This window comes from Pseudophryne corroboree, chromosome 3, assembly GCF_028390025.1.
Source record: "Pseudophryne corroboree isolate aPseCor3 chromosome 3, aPseCor3.hap2, whole genome shotgun sequence".
Taxonomy (NCBI): domain Eukaryota; kingdom Metazoa; phylum Chordata; class Amphibia; order Anura; family Myobatrachidae; genus Pseudophryne; species Pseudophryne corroboree.
Genome location: NC_086446.1, coordinates 456744645 through 456769256, shown reverse-complemented (window position 1 = coordinate 456769256; position 24612 = coordinate 456744645). Strand labels below are relative to the sequence as shown.

The 24612-nt window shown below is 48.9% G+C and overlaps 1 protein-coding gene across 4 annotated transcripts in view; it reads left to right on the top strand.

Annotated features, from left to right (window-relative positions):
• Positions 1 to 727: 727 nt before the first annotated feature.
• NUP85 (nucleoporin 85) overlaps positions 728 to 24612 on the top strand; it is a 165794-nt gene continuing 141909 nt past the window's right edge. For 2 of the 4 annotated variants that reach the window (XM_063960651.1, XM_063960649.1), the window contains exons 1-2: positions 1354 to 1498; positions 2037 to 2130. In XM_063960651.1, coding sequence (XP_063816721.1) covers positions 1415 to 1498; positions 2037 to 2130 — 178 coding nt within the window. In that variant the 5' untranslated portion in view covers positions 1354 to 1414. Of the gene's footprint in view, positions 891 to 1353; positions 1499 to 2036; positions 2131 to 24612 lie in introns of those variants that run through there. The other 2 variants (XM_063960650.1, XM_063960652.1) reach the window with 2 other exon arrangements.

The following is a 24612-nucleotide window of genomic DNA, read 5'->3' as shown; positions in this document are numbered from 1 at the left end:
CCAGCTTCTTATTCAGAACACTGAGTTCTGATACGGTTAACTAGTCTTGGGCCACAAATTTGACTTCTGAAATCAACAGAGGGTGGTCACTTTGGGGGTCATTCAGACATGATCGCTTTCTAGCTGGTTTTTGCAGTCCTGTGTTCGCACAGTCGCCGCACACCAGGGGGTGTATTTTGGGTGTGCAAGTGTGCGATCACATGTGCAGCCGAGCGGTACAAAAAAACATTGTGCAGTTTCTGAGTAGCCCAGGACTTACTCAGCCGCTGCGATAATTTCAGCCTGTCCGGGCCCGGAATTGGCGTCAGACACCCGCCCTGCAAACGCTTGGACATGCCTGCGTTTTTTCCAACCACTCCCTGAAAACGGTCAGTTGCCACCCACAAACGCCTTCTTCTTGTCAATGTCCTTGCGATCGGCTATGCAAATGGATTCTTCGTAAAGCCCATTGCACAGCAACGACCCGCATTGTACCCGTGTGACATGCCTGCGCATTGCGGTGCATATGCATGCGCAGTTCTGACCTGATCGCAGCGCTGCAAAAAACGCTAGCGAGCGATCAGGTCAGAATGACCCCCTTACTTATCACCCACTTGCTGAAGTTAGCTTCCTAGTAACTACTATTTCTCCAGTGTGCACGATGGTTTGGTAACCCAGTTCCTGTGGCTGAATACGTAGCTTCACATCCTTTTTATATAGCGTCTGGTTTACGACATGATAATGCTCTGACCCCGGAGATTGTTGTGAGTGAGCACTACAGTCAGCATTGTACAGGCAGCTGCGTGAACAGCCCCGGGGTCCTCGTTGGTGTCCTTGGCTTGAGATCACGCGGGAAGCCGGAATAGCCAGCACCAAAGATGGAGGAGCTGGATGTGGAACCGACGGAGATTGTAAGTGTGGCAGCCCCTCGTATGTTCACGCTGCCGTCTCTCTTACCGCTCCTTTTATTGTACGATGCGTCTTGCTAATTGGCTCCTGTCACAAGGCTGACTGCTGTACCTCCCCGTCTGTGTGCAGCCTGACAAGCGGGTTAAAACCCGGTGTGCCAGGGATGTCAGCAAGGAACCTGGCAACCTGTACCCCAGTTCGCCAGGCATGCCCCCATTGTGTATATGTTCAGCATGTCGACGTTCACAGAAATGTTGACGTTGTGACTGCCGATGTTAGGTCAGTTGCATACCTCCCAACATGACCCTCTCCAGGAGGGACAGAATGCTCTGCTTCTGGACTTCCTTCTTAATGTATGATTGCAATCAACTGTGCTGAAACGCCTATCTTATCCATTAACCTGTTCAAAACAGGTGATGGCAATCATAAATTAATAGGGAAGTCCAGGAGCAGAGCATTGTGTCCCTCCTAGAGAGGGTCATGTTGGGAGGTATGCAGTTGGTCAGTGGAGAAACCCATTATTGACATGCCGACTGTCAACATTCTGGCAATGCTGCCACTGAAAGTCGACTTTTCATACCCCAACCTCCTCCCCATTCCAGTGTGGCAGGTAGGCTGAGGGGCTGTTCCCTAATATATTTAGCAGGGTGATGAGCTTTCCGCCACCATGTTACTTATGAATCCCATTTATTACTTTATAATTTTTTTTTTTTGTGCTATCTGAACGGGAAGCGGTTACGACACCGCTAGTCGGTATCCTGGCATAACCTATAAGAAGAAGGGCAGGAACCTCATTTTTTATTTTTTTCTGCTTCTTCACCCCAACATTAAGAGGTTTATTTACTAAGCGTCAGGTTCCAAAACCTGGCACTTCTGATCTTATTTATGGTCCATAAGTTATGCTTTTACTAACAAGACACAGCTAGTAAAAACATTGCTGGGTTTTATAACATGTTGCTTCGTAAATAAACACCTAAGGCTGTCACTCCTGGACTCTCCCACATTAGTCTCAGAGAAAGGGATTAGGGATTTATCAATGAGTACACAATACATTTTTAGTCTAGTTCCTGTGTGTTAGGGATTAGGATTCATTTAACAGTCTATTCCATATATTAACTGTTCCTACCTATATGCCTTTTTCTTTTTAGACCATTCCCGGACTTGGGCAGCGAAACCGTCATATTGGTTTTAACTGGGGACCAGGAGAATTACTGTTGTATGAGACTCGCTATCCAAACACAGGTGAAAAAAATTATATTCCGTAAACCATATGTCCGTACCCCAAGTTCCATGCCAGGGCAGTTTAAGAGAACTCCCTCCCAACAAGTGCTGCACATGGCCTTCCTGCATTTGTAGCAAGTAAAAATAGAGGTACAATTAGTTCTTGCATAGACGTAGAAACATAGGGCATGATTCAATTCAGTGACAGTTGAGTAGCGCTGGGAATTAGCTCCTGGCGCTATTCAATACAGCGCCATGTGACACCCAACGAAGGTTGCAACATCCCCCAGAGGGTTGCGAGCAGAAATCCGACAAAAGTGCCGGCGAAGGTGATTTCTGCCCTTAGCGCGGCGGAAACAGTGTCGCGCTGGGCACTTGTTCTCCCGACAAAACACCCTGTTTAGTCCGGGAGAATGGGCATTCTCTGATTTACCACTGCGCTGTACTGAATAGCGCCGGGAACTAATTCCCGGCACTAATCAACTGTCACTGAATTGAATCGTACCCATAGAATTTGACAGCAGATAAGAAACTTGTCTCCTATAGGGTTCTTTTTAAAGGCTCTCCACTCTTCTGGAGACTACTTACATAAGTTTACTTATGACTGAACATGTACTTTGAAGAGCACACACATCGTTTGTGTACAATGAGGCAGGTCTTATGATTATTGGTACATCCTATAAAATTGCTGCCTCTACCGTCTGTAGGGGACAAGTAAAATGTACAGATTAAAAACATTGCGCCGATGACAAAATGTGTTGTCTCCCTCCAGAAGTGGTCAGATATTAGCTTTGTGCAGCCATGTACTACTAAATGTGTAGTTATGTGACAGACCGCCGGTCACTATACCGACGCTGGGATTTCACCAGGTTCAGAGCCCAACGGTCAGCATGCCGACTAACAGGGACTATACCCACTCATGGGTGCCCATGCCAAAAAGTGGGAAAAGAACCTGTGGCGAGCACACATCCCCCTGCCGGCAATCTAAACATCGGGATCCCAGCGTCTGTATAGTGACCGGCGGGATCCCAAACGCCGGTCACCCAAACCTTACAAAGATCATATTGCAGTCTCCTAAATAATGTTATCACTCACCTATAAAAAAATAATAATGACCAAATGTAGTAACCCTGTAGAACTGACACTATTACACAAACAAGTACATTTTAAGCCAAATTTGAGTAGGATGGAAGAGGTAATTAAGTTGCAGTAGGCATGTGCCTAGCATGTATGTAGGTGGACCTTTCCAGTGTAGCACAGCTTTTGTTTGGGGGTGCCATTTCACACTAATGATTGTCCATGTCCAACAGATCAATAATTACTGTTCGTTTGCAGCAATGTATTTTTCGTTATCTGACCCAATTAGCTGATTAACAGCGGATTGGACCAATTATTGAACAGCGTATGCTCAGCATTGGTGGTGCTCAGTGATATTATCAAGCTTAACCATGTGGATGGATACATGCTAACAATAAATGAGGAGACAGTCCCTAAAATATACCATGTGGTAGGATGCCTGTAGTGTGATGCAATATCACTGGATGAAACTGCAGAAGGGCTATTCCATGTCACCTATAGGACATAAAGGAAACTTCTATTTCTAATTTAGCTCAACTCTATATTAAGAGCCTGTGTTATGTTTTTATGAAAACCTATGCGAAAGCTCAGGATACATGACTACAGTTGTTTATATTTTACAGTGCAGTGTATCGGGCATACTTTAGAATGCTAACAATTTGCAATAAGAAATATTCAGAAAGTCTCTCCTGTAATTTATCTGTTGGAGATCTTGATTATTCTGGGCTTGCAATGTGCAGTGAGGCCACCTAGCTTGTACATGATTTGGAAGCGGTACATGACTGGCATGTTGTGCATAGATATAAGGAGCAAATGACTGATGTTAGAAACCTGTAACACTGCTGCCAGACTGGTCTTCCTTATATGCAGATATTTTCTCTCATCTATCAGCCAAAATCTCCACTGTCTTCCTATCTATCGCAAAACTCATTTTCTCTAACGTCCTAAGTGGATGCTGGGGACTCCGTCAGGACCATGGGGTTTAGCGGCTCCGCAGGAGACAGGGCACAATAATAAAAGCTTTAGGATCAGGTGGTGTGCACTGGCTCCTCCCCCTATGACCCTCCTCCAAGCCTCAGTTAGATTCTTGTGCCCGGCCGAGAAGGGTGCAATCTAGGTGGCTCTCCTGAGCTGCTTAGAATAAAAGTTTAAGTTAGGTTTTTTATTTTCAGTGAGTCCTGCTGGCAACAGGCTCACTGCTACGAGGGACTTAGGGGAGAGAAGTAAACTCACCTGCGTGCAGGATGGATTTGCTTCTTAGGCTACTGGACACCATTAGCTCCAGAGGGAGTCGGAACACAGGTCTCACCCTGGGGTTCGTCCCGGAGCCGTGCCGCCGACCCCCCTTGCAGATGCCGAAGTTGAAGAGGTCCAGAGGTCCAGAAACAGGCGGCAGAAGACTTTCAGTCTTCATAAGGTAGCGCACAGCACTGCAGCTGTGCGCCATTGTTGTCAGCACACTTCATACCAGCGGTCACTGAGGGTGCAGGGCGCTGGGGGGGGCGCCCTGGGCAGCAATGTATTATACCTTTTTTTTTTTTTTTTTTTTTTTTTTTTTTTTTTAATTTTTATTGAAGAGAAGTCGAATATGCTGGTACAAGACAAACAGGAGATGATGACTCCAAATGAAATATTCAAAATTACATACACGTTATCCCATGGGGAATAACCAAATGTAGCATCAACAGGGAAGTACATCATCACTACCATATATATATATATCGACAACAATTTTTCTGTGTTTAAACTTAAAAATGAAGAGAAGGATAGAAGGAGAAAAGAAGAGAATAAGAGAGAGGGGGGGAAAGGGGACGGGGGGGGGTGGGAGAGTGGGGGATCATCCTAGTAACATACATACAAGGTAGAGCCATGTCAAGGGAGGTAGCACCTCCTAACTGCACTCTTTACCAATTTTACAACTGTGGACAGTATATTACTTCGTTTGCTTATTGAGAACCATATGACGGAGGGTATCACACTCCGGCATTAGAGGGCGTAGTATAGGTGAACCAAGGATCCCATATCCTCCTATATTTCTCTGACCTGTCCCGTAAGGAGGCCGTAATTTTCTCCATCATGGAAATATGCCATATTTTGGCTATCAACATGCTCCTAGGGGGGGTGGTGGTTTTTTTCCAATTTTTAGCTATCACACATCTGGCGGCGTGTAGAATTTGGAGTACCAGGCTACTCGCCTGGGTGTCAAAGTTGGGCAGAGGTAGGCCCAGGAGGGCCGACCAAGGGCCCAATGCTACTTGCGAGTGGAAAATGGAACCAATGAGGGTTTCCACCTGGGCCCAAAACGTGCATATTTTGGGGCAGGACCACCAGATGTGCTTAAAGTCTCCAGTCTGGCCACATCCACGCCAACACAATGGAGATGACCCGGGAAAAATCTTATGCAGTGTTGCTGGGACCCGATACCATCTAGTATAGACTTTATAGGAATTTTCCTTCACTAAGGAGGAAATTGAGGACTGGGCTACATTTTGCCTGATGATTTCCCATGAGTCCTCTGCAGGGGGTGGGCCAAGGTCCTGTTCCCATTTACGCTCATGGGGAAGTATGTTCGCTGCCTTCAGAGAACGTAGTAAGCCATAAAGTATGGAAATAATACCCTGTCGCATAGGAGAATAAATACACAAACGTTCCAAGGGGGTAAGTTGACGCATGACTTGGGATTTTGAGAGGGAGCTTAGGAAAGAACGAATTTGTAAATACTCATAAAATACAGGTTGGGGGATATCATATTTGTCCCGTAGGGACTGAAGGGAACGCCAGGAGGAACCCTCTATGAAGTCAAACACCAGTCCCGGGCGCGGGCTCAGGTGGAACCATGGGTGGGACCGTAAGGTGGAACCAGGGGGGAATTCCTGATTGTCCCAAATGGAAGTGATGGGCGAGGGGAAAGTGGATAAACCATAATGCCGAATGCAGAAACACCACAGGGAGCAGGTAAATTTAGTGGGAGGGGGACATGTTTGCATTGTCCGGATTGACTTGGTCGGCGTTAGTAGGGAAACCAAAGTGGAGACCCCGGCCGCTAGACGCTCAATTCGAATCCAGGGTAGATGGGGCGCTGGGGAAAACCAGGCGACAGCCTGGCTCAGGTGAGTTGCATGGTAATATTTACGAATGTCCGGCAAACCTCTGCCTCCAGCTAGTGGGTCACGTACCAAAGTAGAGGTCCTAATTCTAGGAGGCTTGCCCGACCATATAAATTTTAGGAAGAGTCTCTGCATTCGGCCTAAGGCCTCAGCGGGAATGCGTACGGGAATTGTTTGAATCAGGTATAAGAGCCTGGGTAGGATGTTCATCTTTACTGAGACTATCCGTCCGAACCAGGCTATAATCTGCTTGTCCCATGCCCGAAGGTCCGACTCTATACACTTAAATAAGGCTGGAAAGTTCTCAGAGTATAGGGAGTCATAGGAGTTTGTGATGAACACGCCTAGGTATTTAATTTTTTTGGAGCGCCAAGCAAAATTAAAGTTAGCAGCTAGGAGAGATCTGGTATCCTCATTGAGATGCAAAGGGAGGGCCTCCGATTTAGAATAGTTAATACGATATCCCGAATAATGCGAATATAATGATAGGGTTTTAAATAGGTTGGGGATAGAAATATTAGGTGAAGACAGAGTTAACAGAACATCGTCTGCAAATAATGACAGTTTGAACTCCTCGTCGCCTACAGTGATGCCCTTAATATCAGGATTAGCCCTAACCATGCACGCCAAGGGTTCGATGGTCATGGCAAAAATTAACAGAGACAGGGGGCACCCCTGGCGTGTACCGTTATTGATTTGGAAGAGGGGAGAGTCTTTACCATTAACCCGGACCCTGGCAGAAGGGTTGGAGTAGAGTGCCTGTATACCCTGAAGTAGGCTTCCTCCCAGGCCGAACCTACGCAAGGTAGCGAACATGAAAGGCCAAAGTATTTTATCAAAAGCCTTCTCCGCGTCAAGCGAGAGAAGGACAGAGGGCAATTTAGCTTTATTGACCAGATGGACCAAGTCAATGGTTCTGCGGGTATTGTCCCTAGCTTGTCGGCCTGGGATGAAGCCCACCTGGTCCGCGTGGATCAGACGCGGGAGAACTGAATTTAGTCTCAGGGCAAGAATTTTGGCAAAGATTTTAATGTCGTTATTTAGTAGAGAGATGGGGCGGTAGCTAGCACAGGAGTTGGGGTCCTTCCCAGGTTTATGAATTAAAACTATGCGTGCCTCCAGTGCCCGGGGTGATAGAGGGTTACCTCTGAGGAAGCCATTGAAGAGCCTACAGAGATGGGGCAGTAGAATCCCTTTAAATTTCTTGTAATACATAATTGACATCCCGTCAGGGCCAGGGGCTTTACCAGATTTCTGAGTTTTAAGTGCATTATCTAACTCTTCCACAGTTATCTCTGAGCCTAATTGAGAGACTGTCGACCTGCTCAGTGACGGTAGGTCACACTAATCTAAAAGGGATTTGATCCCCTCATCGAATCTCGATGAGGACGACGAAGGGACTGCCTCCGTGTTATACAATAGCTTATAAAATTCCTCGAATTCACCCAGAATGCGGTCGGGGTCGTGTGTTAGTGTTCCCTGTTTGGTGCGAATAGATAAGATATTTTTTGAGGAGATCTGAGCCCTCAACTTCCTGGCCAAAATTTTATCTGCTTTATCCCCTTTTTCGTAATAAATCTGGTTGAGGCGTCTAAGGCATTGTTCAGTCTTATGAGACAACAGCATATTAAGTTCACCCCTAACTTTAAGTAGTTTGTCTAAATCGGCAGGGTTTAGAGAAGACTTATGAACCTCCTCCAGAAGGTGGAGTTGGTCAGAGAGCTCTAAGATCTTTTGGGAGCGCTGTTTGGTGAGCCTGGCCGCGATCTGAATGAAATGGCCTCTAAGGACCGCTTTATGCGCCTCCCACAGGGTCATGTCCGATATACCAGGGGTTTGGTTATCATTAAAATAATCATTCAATGCCTGAGTAATTTATTGCGGCACATCGGTCTGTTGGAGGAGGGCATCGTTAAGGGACCAAGAGGGGGGGGAAAGAGTGCGAGCCAGCCCAGACAGAGATAAGGATATCGGGGCATGGTCAGACCACGTAATTGGATGAATACAGCATTTCTGGATTCGAGAAGTGAGGTCTCTTCCTACCATAATCATATCAATTCTAGTGTATAGATTATGCACTGGGGAAAAGAATGTGTAATCTTTAACTAAGGGGTCGACAACCCTCCAGGAGTCGAAGAGTAAGTGATTTTTAAGTAGGGACTGCAGGGCTCGGGAGTTGCGGGTATGTGTATGGGCCTGGGATGTTGGCAGGGAGCTGGAGCGATCAAGACTATGATGGAGTATAGTGTTGAAATCTCCTGCCATTAAAATGTCACCTTTCCTACACTGAGCAATTTTAGAATCTAAGGAGGCGAAAAACGAGGCTTGATTGACATTGGGGGCGTAGATATTGACCAAGGTGATGGGGACATTATTAAGCTTGCCTACTATAATGAGGAACCTTCCGCGCTTGTCCCTAACAATTTTTTCTGATTCTAAGTGTAGATGAGCGGGGATCAATATGGCGACCCCTCTTTTCTTCTGGGAGTGATCACAGGCGTGTATGGCGACAGGATGGCGTCTAGAACGTAATTCAGGGTGGGAAGTACCTTTAAAATGTGTCTCCTGGAGGAATACCAGATCTCCCCCCACCTGTTTCTAAAAGAGAAATAATTTGGTCCTCTTTTGGGGACTATTGAGACCCTTCACATTATAGGATATTATGTTAACAGACATGATTGCACAGGTGGAAGCAAAACTCTAATGGCCCAAAGGGCCCATAAATGATCTCCCTGGGGGACGGGGGAGAGAAGAGGAGTGGGGGGTAGAGAGAGAAGAGGAAAAAAGGAGGATAGAAACATAAAGAACAGTGCAAAATGAAAAGAAATGAACATGTATAACGTACCGAGCCAATGACCCATTGTACGTATCGTACGGGTCTGGATGTTTGAGCTCCCGTATGGGGTATTAAGGGAGAGGAATTCTCCCCTATGCTCAAAACTGACTATACTAGCTCGGTGGGGGGTATGGCTTTGAGTATCAAGGGGCCCACCGACCAAACATATGGGGGAAGGCGACCTGGGGGGACATAACAACAATTAACCGTAATGAACCATTTTTGACTCTTATGAACAAAGAGAACATATGTTCAGATATATGAACACTGTAGCAAAAATTAACCCGTAAACCTCTAAGCTAGTATACAAAACCGTAGATAATGACATATAGTAACCCGGCAGTGCAGCTGTGAAGAAATGTTCACGAGGGGTCATGTCTCACAGAGGTTTTTGCCGGGACTGTCAACCAAAGGCGTCGAGGCGCCCGTTGCGGGAGGGGTGAGACTGGAGTACGTTGAAGAACTGGAGCTTCCCGTGTGGAGTCAGGTTTATCAGATTCCGGGGGGGAAAGGTTAAGTCTCAAAAGAAGCCGGTGAGCCTCCTCCCTCGAACGTGCCAACAGTCTCTTCCCATCGAGTTGCACAATGAGGGCAAAGGGGTAACCCCATCTGTAACGAATTTGGTTTTCCCTGAGGATTTGGGTGTACTCCCGCAGGTCGAAGCGCCTCTTAAGAGTGGTAGGGGATAAGTCCTGAAACACCATTAGCTTGTGGGTGTCAAATATACACAAGTCTCTATTCCGGGCCGCTGTTAGAATTTTTTCCTTGGTTTTGAAGTAATGACATCGTAGAACTACGTCTCTTGGAGGGGACGAAGTCGAGGGTTTTTGGCGCAAGGCCCGGTGAGCCCTGTCCAGGAGGAACTGTTCCCGCGGGATGTCCGGAAGGAGGTGTTGGAAAAATCTAAGGAGGAAATCTTCCAATTGTGCTGGTTCCACCGACTCCGGAATGTGTTTAATACGCAGGTTATTACGTCGTGCGCGATTATCTGCGTCTTCCTGTTGGTCTTGGAGCAAGTAAATATCCTCCTGCATAACGTAGACTGAGTGTTCCAGTTCCTGCTGGAAAGCAATGACTTCGTCAATTTTCTGTTCAGCGTCATTAGTGCGGGCCCCAAGATCAGATATCTCCGCCTTGAACCCTGAGATGGCTTTATGGATCTCCGAGTGAAAAGCTTGTTTCAGCGACTTCATCTCCGCCAGGATAGAGGAAATGCAATCTTTCATGGAGGGGTCTGGGGCAGATGAGTCTTCCTCAGATTCTGAAACCGGGGCGGGCGGAGGGACGGCCGGTATTTTAGTGGAACTAGGCTTCATCTTAGAAATAAAGGAGGAAATTTCCGCAGAAGACGTATTTTTCTTGGCCTTGGACTTAGGCATGATGTGTGACAGTCCCGGAATTAAGAGAGGTCATAGGGCATATCAGAGTAATAGCATAAATAGCTAGTGATCCATCACGAGGCAGGAATTGAGAATTCGCAAGAACAAGACCCCCATGGTCGCGCCCATAGGCAGTCAGCAGCACATTTCTCTGCTAGATAATAACATAGGAGACTGGAATATATATAGCAGGCGTAGTTGCAGGCAGAGACCAGGAGATGGCGCTCACTGGCTTGTGATATTATAATACAGAGAAGTCCAGCACAGAAGGGGAATATCAGAAAGCTTCAGCAAGTTATATGAAAGTTTAATACTGGGGGGGTGTTGGAGCCTATATAGAGCCCTTATGTGGCAGGAAGATGGCACTCTGTTTAGCCCAGTTGCACCTTAAGGCAGGGGGGGGGGAGAGGACAGACGTCGGCAACCGTGATGGTCGTCGAGTGGGGCTCCCCAGCGACCAGGTAAGATCCGCAAGCCGGGTGCCACCTAGCAGGCCAGGCAAGGAGAGGGCAGAGGGTCTCAAGAGCCCCCACGCTTAATGTAGCTGATGAATGCCCCTTATGAGGGTTAGAAGGCTGCAGGGCTGGGACTGAGGACCAGCCTCAGAGAGAAGTTGGTGCAGGTGCGGTGTTGCTGCGGTGCTGTGTCCCCCTCCGGCGTTCAGCACGGAGAATCTAACAGTGTCCGCCCGCTGGTGTGAAGTACATGCAGCGGTAGGGGGGAGAGTGTGTTGGGGGATCAGCTCACCTCTGGATGTAGTGGAGGCCGCCGGGTCCCGAGTCCGCCGTTCCGTTTCAGGGTCAGAGGTCTAAAATGGCCGCCGTCTCCGGAGCTCCTGATCCCCGGCGTCCGCACCCCGGCCAGTTCCCCGTTCTTCCGCCACCTCCCCCGTCCTGTCAGTATGGGGAGACGTAAGTCAGCTCCCAGGGGGTCTGCGTCAGGGCACTTGAGGGTACTTTAGGGATGGGGCTGAGACTCCGTACGGCCCGCCGCTGGAGACTCCAAAATTTAGGCCCCGGCTTCTGAGTGGTGGGTAGGCCGCAACCCGCAGGAGCCGGGAGACCGGCTCCCCGATTCCGCAGCACTACCCCACCACCGGTGAATGTTCCCTCCGTCAGGGGGAACAAGTTTGGAGGGGTTTTCTCAGGCAGGGAGTGATTTTTTAAGGGCAAAACTCCTTGATCTCTGAGGGGCTCACAGAATGTGCTGCCTTTCAGTTCAGCCTCCAGGCCACGCCCCCCGTATTATACCTTTTTTATGGCTAAAATACATCACATATAGCCCTTGAGGCTATATGGATGTATTTAACCCCTGCCAGATCTCACAAACTCCGGGAGAAGAGCCCGCCGTTTTAGGGGGCGGGGCCTATTCTCCTCAGCACACGGCGCCATTTTCCTGCTCCGCTCTGCTGTGAGGAAGGCTCCCAGGCTCTCCCCTGCACTGCACTACAGAAACAGGGTTAAAAAAGAGAGGGGGGGCACTTATGTGGCGATATGATTACATATGTGAAAATGCTATAAGGGAAAACACTTGTATAAGGGGTTGTCCCTGTATAATTATAGCGTTTTTGGTGTGTGCTGGCAAACTCTCCCTCTGTCTCCCCAAAGGGCTAGTGGGGTCCTGTCCTCTATCAGAGCATTCCCTGTGTGTGTGCTGTGTGTCGGTACGTGTGTGTCGACATGTAGGAGGACGATGTTGGTGAGGAGGCGGAGCAAATTGCCTGTATTGGTGATGTCACTCTCTAGGGAGTCGACACCGGAATGGATAGCTTATTTAGGAACTACGTGATAATGTCAACACGATGCAAGGTCGGTTGACGACATGAGACGGCCGGCAAACAAATTAGTACCTGTCCAGGCGTCTCAGACACCGTCAGGGGCTTGTAAAAACGCCCATTTACCTCACACGGACACTGACTTCAGTGTCGACGGTGAAGAAACAAACGTATTTTCCTTTAGGGCCACACGTTACATGTTAAGGGCAATGAAGGAGGTGTTACATATTTCTGATACTACAAGTACCACAAATAAGGGTATTATGTAGGGTGGGAATAATCTACTTGTAGTTTTTCCTGAATCAGATAAATTAAAGTGTGTGATGATACGTGGGTTTCCTCCGATAGAAAATTATTTGAGGTATACCCTTTCCCGCCAGAAGTGAGGGCGAGTTGGAAAACACACCTTAGGGTGGATAAGGCGCTCACACGCTTATAAAAACAAGTGGCGTTACCGTCTCCAGATACGGCCGCCCTCAAGGAGCCAGCTGATAGGAAGCTGAAAAATATCCTAAAAAGTATATACACACATACTGGTGTTATACTACGACCAGCAATCGCCTCAGCCTGGATGTGCAGCGCTGGGGGGGCTTGGTCGGATTTCCTGACTGAAAATATTGATACCCTTGACAGGAACAATATTTTATTGACTATAGAGCATTTTAAGGATGCATTTCTATATATGCGAGATGCACAGAGGGATATTTGCATTCTGGCATCAAGAGTAGATGTGATGTCCATATCTGTCAGACGATGTTTATAGACACGACAGTGGTCAGGTGATGCAGATTCCAGACGGCACATGGAAGTATTGCCGTATAAAGGGGCGGTCCATCGGACCTGGTGGCCATGGCAACAGCTGGAAAATTCACTTTTGTTACCCCAAGTCACATCTCAGCAGAAAAGGACACAGTCTTTTCAGTCTCAGTCCTTTCGTACCCATAAAGGCAGGCGGGCAAAAGGCCAGTCATATCTGCCCAGGGTTAGAGGAAAGGGAAGAAGACTGCAGCAGGCAGCCCATTCCCAGGAACAGAAGTCCTCCACAGCTTCTGCCAAGTCCGCAGCATGACGCTGGGGCCATACAAGCGGACTCAGGTGCGGTGGGGGGTCATCTCAAGAGTTTCAGCACGCAGTGGGCTCACTCGCAAGTGGACTCCTGGATCCTACACGTAGTATCCCAGGTGTACATTGGAAATTCGAGACGTCTTCCCCTCACAAGTTCCTGAAGTCTGCTTTACCAACGTCTCCCTCCGACAGGGAGGCAGTATTGGGAAAAAATTCACAGGCTATATTCCCAGCAGGTGATAATCAATGTACCCCTCCTACAACAAGGGAAGGGGTATTATTCCACACTATATTGTGGTACTGAAGCCAAACGGCTCGGTGAGATCTAAAAGATTTGAACAATTACATACAAGGGTTCAAATCAAGATGGAGTCACTCAGAGCAGTGATAGCGAACCAGGACGATATGGTGTCACTGGATATCAGGGACGCTTACCTACATGTCCAAATTTTGCCCTTCTCACCAAGGGTATCTCAGGTTCGTGGTACAGAACTGTCACTATCAGTTCAGACGCTGCCGTTTGGATTGTCCACGGCACCCCGGGTCTTTACCATGGTAATGGCCGAAATGATGATTCTTCCTAAAAGAAATATGGACGCTTTCCTGATAAGGGCAAGGTCCAGAGAACAGTTGGCGGTCGGAGTAGCACTATCTCAAGTAGTTCTACGACAGCACGAGTGGATTCTAAATATTCCAAAATCGCAGCTTTTCCGACGACACGTCTAATGTTCCTAGGAATGATTCTGGACATAGTCCAGAAAAGGATGTTTTCTCCCGGAGAAGAAAGCCAGGGAGTTATCCGAGCTAGTCAGGAACCTCCTAAAACCAGGAAAGGTATCAGTGCATCATTGCACAAGGGTCCTGTGAAAAATGGTGGTTTCTTACAAAGCGATCCCATTCGGTAGATTTCACGCAAGAACCTTTCAGTGGAATCTGCTGGGAAAATGGTCCGGATCGCATCTTCAGATGCATCAGCGGATAACCCTGTCTCCAAGGACAAGGGTGTTTTCTTCTGCGGTGGCTGCAGAGTGCTCATCTATGAAAGGGCCGCAGATTCGACATTCAGGACTGGGTCCTGGTGACCACGGATGCCAGCCTGAGTGGCTGGGGAGCAGTCACACAAGGAAAAAATTTCCAGGGAGTGTGATCAAGTCTGGAGACTTCTCTCCACATAAATATACTGGAGCTAAGGGCAATTTACAAGGCTCTAAGCTTAGCAAGACCTCTGCTTCAAGGTCAGCCGGTATTGATCCAGTGGGACAACATCACGGCAGTCGCCCACGTAAACAGACAGGGCGGCACATGAAGCAGGAGGGAAATGGCAGAAACTGCAAGGATTCTTCGCTGGGCAAAAAATCATGTGATAATACTCTCATCAGTGTTAATTCCGGGAGTGGAAAACTGGGAAGCAGACTTCCTCAGCAGGCATAACCTCCACCCGGGAGAGTGGGGACTTCAGCGGGAAGTCTTCCACATGATTGTAAACCGTTGGGAAAAACCAAAGGTGGACATGATGGCGTCCCGCCTGAACAAAAAACTAGACAGATATTGCGCCAGGTCAAGGGACCCTCAGGCAATAGCGGTGGACGCTCTGGTAACACTGTGGGTGTACCAGTCAGGGTATGTGTTCCCTCCTATGCATCTCATACCAAAAGTACTGAGAATCATAAGAAGGAGATGAGTAAGAACGATACTCGTGGTTCCGGATGGGTCAAGAAGGACTTGGTACCCGGAACTTCAAGAGATGCTCACGGAAGAACCGTGGCCTCTACCTTTAAGAGAGGACCTGCTCCAGCAGGGGCTTTGTCTGTTCCAAGACTTACCGCTGCTGCGTTTGACGGCATGGCAGTTGAACGCCGGATCCTGAAAGGGCATTCCAGATGAAGTCATCCCTACCCTGGTCGAAGCCAGGAAGGATGTAACCGCAAAACATTTTCACCGCATTTGGCGAAAATATGTTGCGTGGTGTGAGGCCAAGAAGGTCCCTACAGAGGAATTCCAACTGGGTCGTTTCCTACATTTCCTGAAAACAGGACTGTCTATGGGCCTAAAATTAGGGTCCATTAAGGTTCAAATTTCGACCCTGTCGAATTTCTTCCAGAAAGAACTGGCTTCAGTGCCTGAAGTTCAGACGTTTGTAAAAGGGGTACTGCATATACAGCCTCCTTTGGTGCCCCCAGTGGCACCTTGGGATCTCAATGTTGTTTTGAGTTTCCTAAAGTCACATTGGTTTGATCCACTCACCACTGTGGAATTAAAATATTTCACATGGAAGGTGAAGATTCTATTAGCCCTGGCTTCAGCCAGGAGTGTGTCAGAATGGGCGGCTTTATCATATAAAAGCCCTTACTTAATTTTTCATTCTGACAGGGCAGAATTGAGGACTCGTCCTCAATTTCTCCTTAAGGTGTTTTCTGTTTTTCACATGAACCAACCTATTGTGGTACCTGCGGCTACTAGGGACTTGGAGGACTCCAAGTTACTTGACGTTGTCAGGGCCCTGAAAATATATGTTTCCAGGACGACTGGAGTCAGAAAATCTGACTCGCTGTTTAGCCTGTATGCACCCAACAAGATGGGTGTTCCTGCTTCTAAGCAGACGATTGCTCGCTGGATTTGTAGTACAATTCAGCTTGCACATTCTGTGGCAGGCTTGCCACAGCCAAAATCAGTAAAAGCCCATTCCACAAGGAAGTGGGCTCATCTTGGGCGGCTGCCCGAGGGGTCTCGGCTTTACAACTTTGCCGAGATGCTACTTGGTCAGGGGCACACCCTGACTGAGGAGGACCTGGAGTTCTCTCATTCGGTGCTGCAGAGTCATCCGCACTCTCCCGCCCGTTTGGGAGCTTTGGTATAATCCCCATGGTCCTGACGGAGTCCCCAGCATCCACTTAGGACGTTAGAGAAAATAAGAATTTACTTACCGATAATTCTATTTCTCGTAGTCCGTAGTGGATGCTGGGCGCCCATCCCAAGTGCGGATTGTCTGCAATACTTGTACATAGTTATTGTTACAAAAATCGGGTTATTCTTGTTGTGAGCCATCTTTGCAGAGGCTCCTTCGTTGTTATCATACTGTTAACTGGGTTCAGATCACAGGTTGTACGGTGTGATTGGTGTGGCTGGTATGAGTCTTACCCGGGATTCAATATCCTTCCTTATTATGCACGCTCGTCCGGGCACAGTATCCTAACTGAGGCTTGGAGGAGGGTCATAGGGGGAGGAGCCAGTGCACACCACCTGATCCTAAAGCTTTTATTATTGTGCCCTGTCTCCTGCGGAGCCGCTAAACCCCATGGTCCTGACGGAGTCCCCAGCATCCACTACGGACTACGAGAAATAGAATTATCGGTAAGTAAATTCTTATTATAAACTCCTCCCCATCATCTCAATGCTGTTACACTCTCCACTCCCACCTACATTACCAACCTCATTTCCCTCCGTTCTCCCAATTGCCCACTACAGTCAGCTGGTGTCCATCTTTTTCTCCTCACTAATTGCCACCTCTCACTCCCTCCTCCCGAACATATAGAACTCTTCCTGTCTCTTTAATATTCTACCCTTGTTTCTCTTGCCTCAACTTTAAACTCCTTAAAATTTAAATTAAACTCTTTAAAATCCTTCTAAACTCACTGATTATTGACTTAAACTTACCAGACCACCATGTAGTCCCTACCCACTCCGTGCTACTTTTTGTCTATCAAGCACTACCATTCCTACAGTACCTCTCCCCTTTTGACTGTAAGCTCTTAGGCATGGTTCCCCCTCTCTTGTTCATCTTTCCTGTTTAGTTCTTGTAACTTTGCCGTTACATATACACATAATTATATTTATGTTACCATTGTAGTTTTATACTATGCCTTTCCTGCTTGTAAGCTTGCTCGGTAAAATGCTATGGAATTTTGTGGCACACTATACAGTATATTAATGCTAATAATAACAATCATGTTTTTTGTTATTTTATATCTTTAATTTTGTTTCATGGATTCCCAGTCTCCTGTTAAGCTGGGTACGCTACACAATGTGTGTACCCAGCAATATCGTGGGCGATGGGACCCGGTGGGGGGGGCGGCAGCATTGGCAAGTGCATACATACTTGCTGATGGTGGCTACATTCGACATGCAGGGGCGACAGAGGATGTTGCTGACAATGCGTGGGAGTGCACATCGTCAGCGACATAGCGGGTACACACTATATGATGTACCTGATATGTCGGTGTGAGCTGCCAGATCGGATGACATATCGTCTAGTGTGTAGCCAGCTTTAGCCTTCTCCTTTCTTGGAGGGTGCATGTATTCATATAAAATGTAATGCTACAAAAAAAAAGAAAAAGAAATGGAATGATGTGCTGATTTTCAATACTTGTTTCTGCTGCGGGGTACACTGGGCTCCACAAGTCTGGACAGTGGGGTGTAGAGTAGGATCTTGATCCGAGGCACCAACAGGCTCAAAGCTTTGACTGTTCCCAGAATGCACAGCGCCGCCTCCTATATCACCTCGCCTCCCAGCACAGGAGCTCAGTTTTGTTAGTTGGTGCTGCAGTAAGCAGGCACTTAACAGAGGGACTGCTCCAAGCAGCCCTGAGAAAAGCTTTTTATGAGGTAAAAAGTGAAGACTTCAAGGGCAGCAGCGGTGGTAAATGTCTTGTGACATTCAGTGCTGCAGCTCCAGCTCTCCCCAGCGGCGCTGTACACTCCCGAGCCCTGGTTGCCGGGTACCTACAGCGGAGGCTCCGGTTTTCTTCATGTTAGACACACACGGCTGGGGCTCTCCAGGATCGCGTGGCCGCGCTTCGGGAGGTGGTAAGTGGGTCCCGCTCGCGATCCGGCGCGGTCAGTGGGAGGCGGGCCGCGCGCGCTGGCGGTGGACACTGTGGATACAGGCGATCCCACTAGATCACCAGGGCATGGGCGCAGGTCAGGTTTTCTCTTAAAACCGATTTTAATATCGCCCACAGTACCCGGTGGTTTTGCCAGCAAGGGGGATAAGGCTTAGACCTGAAGCCCCTCCCCCAGCCCCAGGGCGCCATTTCCAGCAAGTGTTCCCGCCCTGGAGCTGCATCTCTGTCTTTTCCTCACTCCCTGTCAGTGTCTGCGGCGCCATTACTCCTCAGCTCACTGTTCCTGGGACTGCTTGGGCAAATCCTCCTATGTAAAGCCGCCTGGTTGTCAGCGCTGTGCCTTTACATGACACTTAAGTATTCTACCTGCCTTTTTAGTCAGTGTTAGTAAGAAAGAGTGCATTTAGTCAGGGGTTTATAGTACAATTACCCTGTGATATACATCCAGTTTCTTACTGTGTAGTGTTATATCTATTGACTATATAGCTGTGTAAGCTAGTCCAGTGCAGTATTATTGTCTGTAATAACCTCTGCATTGTACAAACTGTGACTATTTGTGTGTGCATTGATAGCTGAGTGGTGTCCATCTCGTGTCTTTCACTCAACTTGCTATCCCTATATTCTATAACCTGAGGTGGCTTGGTGCGTCAGGTGTTATTTAATATAGGATTTTCACAAAGATATACTGTATTACGTATTTTTCTCTGTGATTTAGTCACCATATCTCTCCTTTATCTCTGCTGGTGCTGGCTACACTGCGCAGGGGTTTGAGTTTAGGGATATAGTGCTGCTAATAATTGTACTGTGTTACCTCACACTGCAAGTTATATCATGTTTGCTTCTGAGGGTAACGGTTCTGGGGCGGAACACACTGCTGGTGTTGCTGAAGCCACAGGCACATATGGGGAGAATATAGCAGCTGTGGGCTCTGGTTCTGGGGGCTCCTTGCCCCCCAGTGGGACTGTGGCACATACTGACCCTCCGTGGGCCGCTTTTTCCACGCTTCTGCATACGCTAGTTCATAAACTAACACCCCCTATGGGACCCCCAATGCAGGTACAACCGTATGTGGTCCCTGCAGCTAACCCGCCGTGGGCGGACGATTTATCTGCTCAATTAAAGAAGTTGAACCAGTCCCTGACTACTAAAAAGTCTGACCATCGCTCGCCTAAGACCAAGAGGTCCTCTAAGCGAGCGCTCGTCTCCTCGCAATCCACTGCTGTCACTGACACCTCGTCTGATGAAGACAGCGCATACACTGACCCCACAGGTTCTGACTCAGATACGGCTGATGGGGAGGGTAGTTCACATGTGGATGTTCCTGATCTTTTGGAGGCTATTAAGTTAATTCTGCAGATTACGGATGATCCCGAGCCATCCGTTCCTCCTAAGAAACCAGCTAGGTTCAAGCGTCAGAAGGTGATTAAACAAGTTTTCTCTAACGTCCTAAGTGGATGCTGGGGACTCCGTAAGGACCATGGGGAATAGTGGCTCCGCAGGAGACTGGGCACAAAGTAAAAAGCTTTAGGACTACCTGGTGTGCACTGGCTCCTCCCCCTATGACCCTCCTCCAAGCCTCAGTTAAGATTTTGTGCCCGAACGAGAAGGGTGCAATCTAGGTGGCTCTCCTGAGCTGCTTAGAGAAAAAGTTTAAAGTAGGTTTTTTACTTTCAGTGAGACCTGCTGGCAACAGGCTCACTGCATCGAGGGACTAAGGGGAGAAGAAGCGAACTCACCTGCGTGCAGAGTGGATTGGGCTTCTTAGGCTACTGGACATTAGCTCCAGAGGGACGATCACAGGCCCAGCCATGGATGGGTCCCGGAGCCGCGCCGCCGTCCCCCTTACAGAGCCAGAAGACTGAAGAGTCCGGAAAATCGGCGGCAGAAGACGTCCTGTCTTCATTAAGGTAGCGCACAGCACCGCAGCTGTGCGCCATTGCTCTCAGCACACTTCACACTCCGGTCACTGAGGGTGCAGGGCGCTGGGGGGGGGGCGCCCTGAGACGCAATAGAAATACCTTTTTTTGGCTAAAAATACATCACATATAGCTCCTGGGCTATATGGATGTATTTAACCCCTGCCTAAATTACAATAAAAAAGCGGGAGAAAGGCTGACGAAAAGGGGGCGGAGCCTATCTCCTCAGCACACTGGCGCCATTTTTTCCTCACAGCTCCGTTGGAGGAAGGCTCCCTGACTCTCCCCTGCAGTCCTGCACTACAGAAACAGGGTAAAACAAGAGAGGGGGGGCATAAAATTGGCATATAAAGATATACAGCAGCTATATTAGGGAAAAACACTTATATAAGGTTATCCCTGTATATATATAGCGCTCTGGTGTGTGCTGGCAAACTCTCCCTCTGTCTCCCCAAAGGGCTAGTGGGGTCCTGTCCTCTATCAGAGCATTCCCTGTGTGTGTGCGGTGTGTCGGTACGTTGTGTCGACATGTATGAGGAGGAAAATGGTGTGGAGGCGGAGCAATTGCCTGTGTTAGTGATGTCACCCTCTAGGGAGTCGACACCTGACTGGATGATCTTATGGAAAGAATTACGTGATAGTGTCAGCACTTTACAAAAGTCTGTTGACGACATGAGACAGCCGGATAATCAGTTAATACAGGCGTCTCAAACACCGTCAGGGGCTCTAAAGCGCCCGTTACATCAAGTCGATACAGACACAGACACGGACACTGACTCTAGTGTCGACGGTGAAGAAACAAACGTATTTTCCAGTAGGGCTACACGTTACATGATCACGGCAATGAAGGAGGTTTTGAACATTTCTGATACTACAAGTACCACAAAAAAGGGTATTATGTGGGGTGTGAAAAAACTACCCGTAGTTTTTCCTGAATCAGATGAATTAAATGAGGTGTGTGATGAAGCGTGGGTTTCCCCCGATAAAAAACTGCTAATTTCTAAAAAATTATTGGCATTATACCCTTTCCCGCCAGAGGTTAGGGCGCGCTGGGAAACACCCCCTAGGGTGGATAAGGCGCTCACACGCTTATCAAAACAAGTGGCGTTACCGTCTCCTGATACGGCCGCCCTCAAGGAACCAGCTGATAGGAAGCTGGAAAATGTCCTAAAAAGTATATACACACATACTGGTATTATACTGCGACCAGCAATCGCCTCAGCCTGGATGTGCAGTGCTGGGGTGGCTTGGTCGGATTCCCTGACTGAAAATATTGATACCCTGGACAGGGACAATATATTATTGACTATAGAGCGTTTAAAAGATGCGTTTCTATATATGCGAGATGCACAGAGGGATATTTGCACTCTGGCATCAAGAGTAAGTGCGATGTCCATTTCTGCCAGAAGAGGATTATGGACGCGACAGTGGTCAGGGGATGCGGATTCCAAACGGCATATGGAAGTATTGCCGTATAAAGGGGAGGAGTTATTTGGGGTCGGTCTATCGGACTTGGTGACCACGGCAACGGCCGGGAAATCCACCTTTTTACCCCAAGTCACCTCGCAGCAGAAAAAGATACCGTCTTTTCAGGCTCAGTCCTTTCTGTCCCCATAAGGGCAAGCGGGCAAAAGGCCACTCATATCTGCCCCGGGGCAGAGGAAGGGGAAAAAGACTGCAGCAGACAGCCTCTTCCCACGAACAGAAGCCCTCCCCCGCTTCTGCCAAGTCCTCAGCATGACGCTGGGGCCTTACAAGCGGACTCAGGCACGGTGGGGGCCCGTCTCAAGATTTTCAGCGCGCAGTGGGCTCACTCGCAAGTGGACCCCTGGATCCTGCAGGTAGTATCTCAGGGGTACAAATTGGAATTCGAGACGTCTCCCCCTCGCCGGTTCCTGAAGTCTGCTTTACCAACGTCTCCCCCCCGACAGGGAGGCGATATTGGAAGCCATTCACAAGCTGTATTCCCAGCAGGTGATAATCAAGGTACCCCTCCTACAACAGGGAAAGGGGTATTATTCCACGCTGTTTGTGGTACCGAAGCCGGACGGCTCGGTGAGACCCATTTTAAATCTGAAATCCTTGAACACTTACATAAGAAGGTTAAGTTCAAGATGGAGTCACTCAGAGCAGTGATAGCGAACCTGGAAGAAGGGGACTATATGGTGTCTCTGGACATCAAGGATGCTTACCTCCATGTCCCAATTTGCCCTTCTCACCAAGGGTACCTCAGGTTTGTGGTACAGAACTGTCATTATCAGTTTCAGACGCTGCCGTTTGGATTGTCCACGGCACCCCGGGTCTTTACCAAGGTAATGGCCGAAATGATGATTCTTCTTCGAAGAAAAGGCGTCTTAATTATCCCTTACTTGGACGATCTCCTGATAAGGGCAAGGTCCAGAGAACAGTTAGAGGTCGGAGTAGCACTATCTCAAATAGTACTACGACAGCACGGTTGGATTCTAAATATTCCAAAATCGCAGCTGATTCCGACGACACGTCTGCTGTTCCTAGGGATGATTCTGGACACAGTACAGAAAAAGGTGTTTCTCCCGGAGGAGAAAGCCAGGGAGTTATCCGACCTAGTCAGGAACCTCCTAAGACCAGGCCAGGTGTCAGTGCATCAATGCACAAAGGTCCTGGGAAAGATGGTGGCTTCTTACGAAGCGATTCCATTCGGCAGATTCCACGCAAGAACTTTTCAGTGGGATCTGCTGGACAAATGGTCCGGATCGCATCTTCAAATGCATCAGCGGATAACCCTGTCTCCAAGGACAAGGGTGTCTCTCCTGTGGTGGTTACAGAGTGCTCATCTCCTAGAGGGCCGCAGATTCGGCATTAAGGATTGGGTCCTGGTGACCACGGATGCCAGCCTGAGAGGCTGGGGAGCAGTCACACAGGGAAGAAATTTCCAGGGCTTGTGGTCAAGCATGGAAACGTCACTTCACATAAATATCCTGGAACTAAGGGCCATTTACAATGCCCTAAGTCAGGCAAGGCCTCTGCTTCAGGGTCAGTCGGTGTTGATCCAGTCGGACAACATCACGGCAGTCGCCCACGTAAACAGACAGGGCGGCACAAGAAGCAGGAGGGCAATGACGGAAGTTGCAAGAATTCTTCGCTGGAGGGGCGTGGCTTCGACGGACATGGAGTAGCACACAGACTGTGTGTCTCTCCAGCTATTAAACTCCTGCACCAATATCCTGTGTCCCCCCCTGGGCCTGCAATCCACCCCAATATCAGCATTATAGTGTAGGGGTACCCCTGGCCCGCTTGGAGACTTGCCAGCAAACTACCCTCTGAATTAGAGTGACTGCGGTGTGCGGGGGGCCCCGGGCCTGCTACTACACGTGGGTAGCTGACATCCTGCTGCCCGCACAGAGACCTGCACCCGCCTCCCGTCTTCCCTACTGAGACCTGCTGTCACCTCCACCGGGCTCCCGTCCTGGGCACTGATTGCCGGGTCCGCGGCTTCCTGCTGCCGCCACAGAGACCTGCATCCGGCTCCCGTCATCCCGCACCGAGACCTGCTCCCGTCCTCGCCGGGTCCGCGGCTTCCCCTCTGTGGCGCCTCTCCTGCTGTGCTCCGGCGGGCGAACTCTCCCCCGGCCGCTGCAGCACCACGTGACCCGCCGCCGCTCTCTCTCCCTGCTCGCTCCGGCGGCCCCGGCTTGTGCCCTCCGGCTCCTGCACTGTGCTCTGCCGCTGGGGAGGAGGTACACGGCACGGCTGAATTTATAAGTGCCTGTGCCCTCCCCATAATACTAATACTGATGCCTAGTTGAGCTTTGCTCCATCAGGATAGGGAGCAGTGCAGTTAACCCCTGCAGATCCTGTAACACCCTGTAACACGCTGGTCAACCCCAGCCTCCCAGCACACACTTCCCTTCAATTTATTGTGCCTCATATGCTGAGAGGGAAGGAAAGATTTCTATATATCCTCCCGCAAATATTTATTCTGTGCTAACTGAGGCTCCCGGTATTATACACGGTCACTGAACAGTTCTGGTATACTATACTTACCCGTAAGCAGCGACTGGATAATTCTGATATACTACATTCAGTTATTCCTTGGCCGTCCCTGGACAGTTCTTGATATACTATTTCATATATTCTTGCCTCCTGCTGCCCGATCGGCCATAATGGTCAAGCCGCATCAGTCTGCCGCGGCCGCGGCGAAGTTAGAAAAGTATGTCAGAAATCCGCCGACGCGGTCCCAACAGGGTGGGGAGGTGCAGTCGACCTCAGCGCCGCCCTCCCCGTCGGCTGGCTCCTCATCTGCGGATGCCGCCGATGCTGCTCTGCAGAGGGTGCTGGATGCGGTCACGGCCAGTGAAGCCCGCTTGGCCGACAGGATCGGTCAGGTCCAGTCGGATTTATCCATTATACACCAGGACCTTCAGCGGGTGCGAGAGAGGGTTGGTGAGGTTGAGACGCGCACCTCCACGCTGGAAGACACTGTTACGCCTCTCGGTAGACGCACTTCTGCTCTGGAGTCCCAGATGATG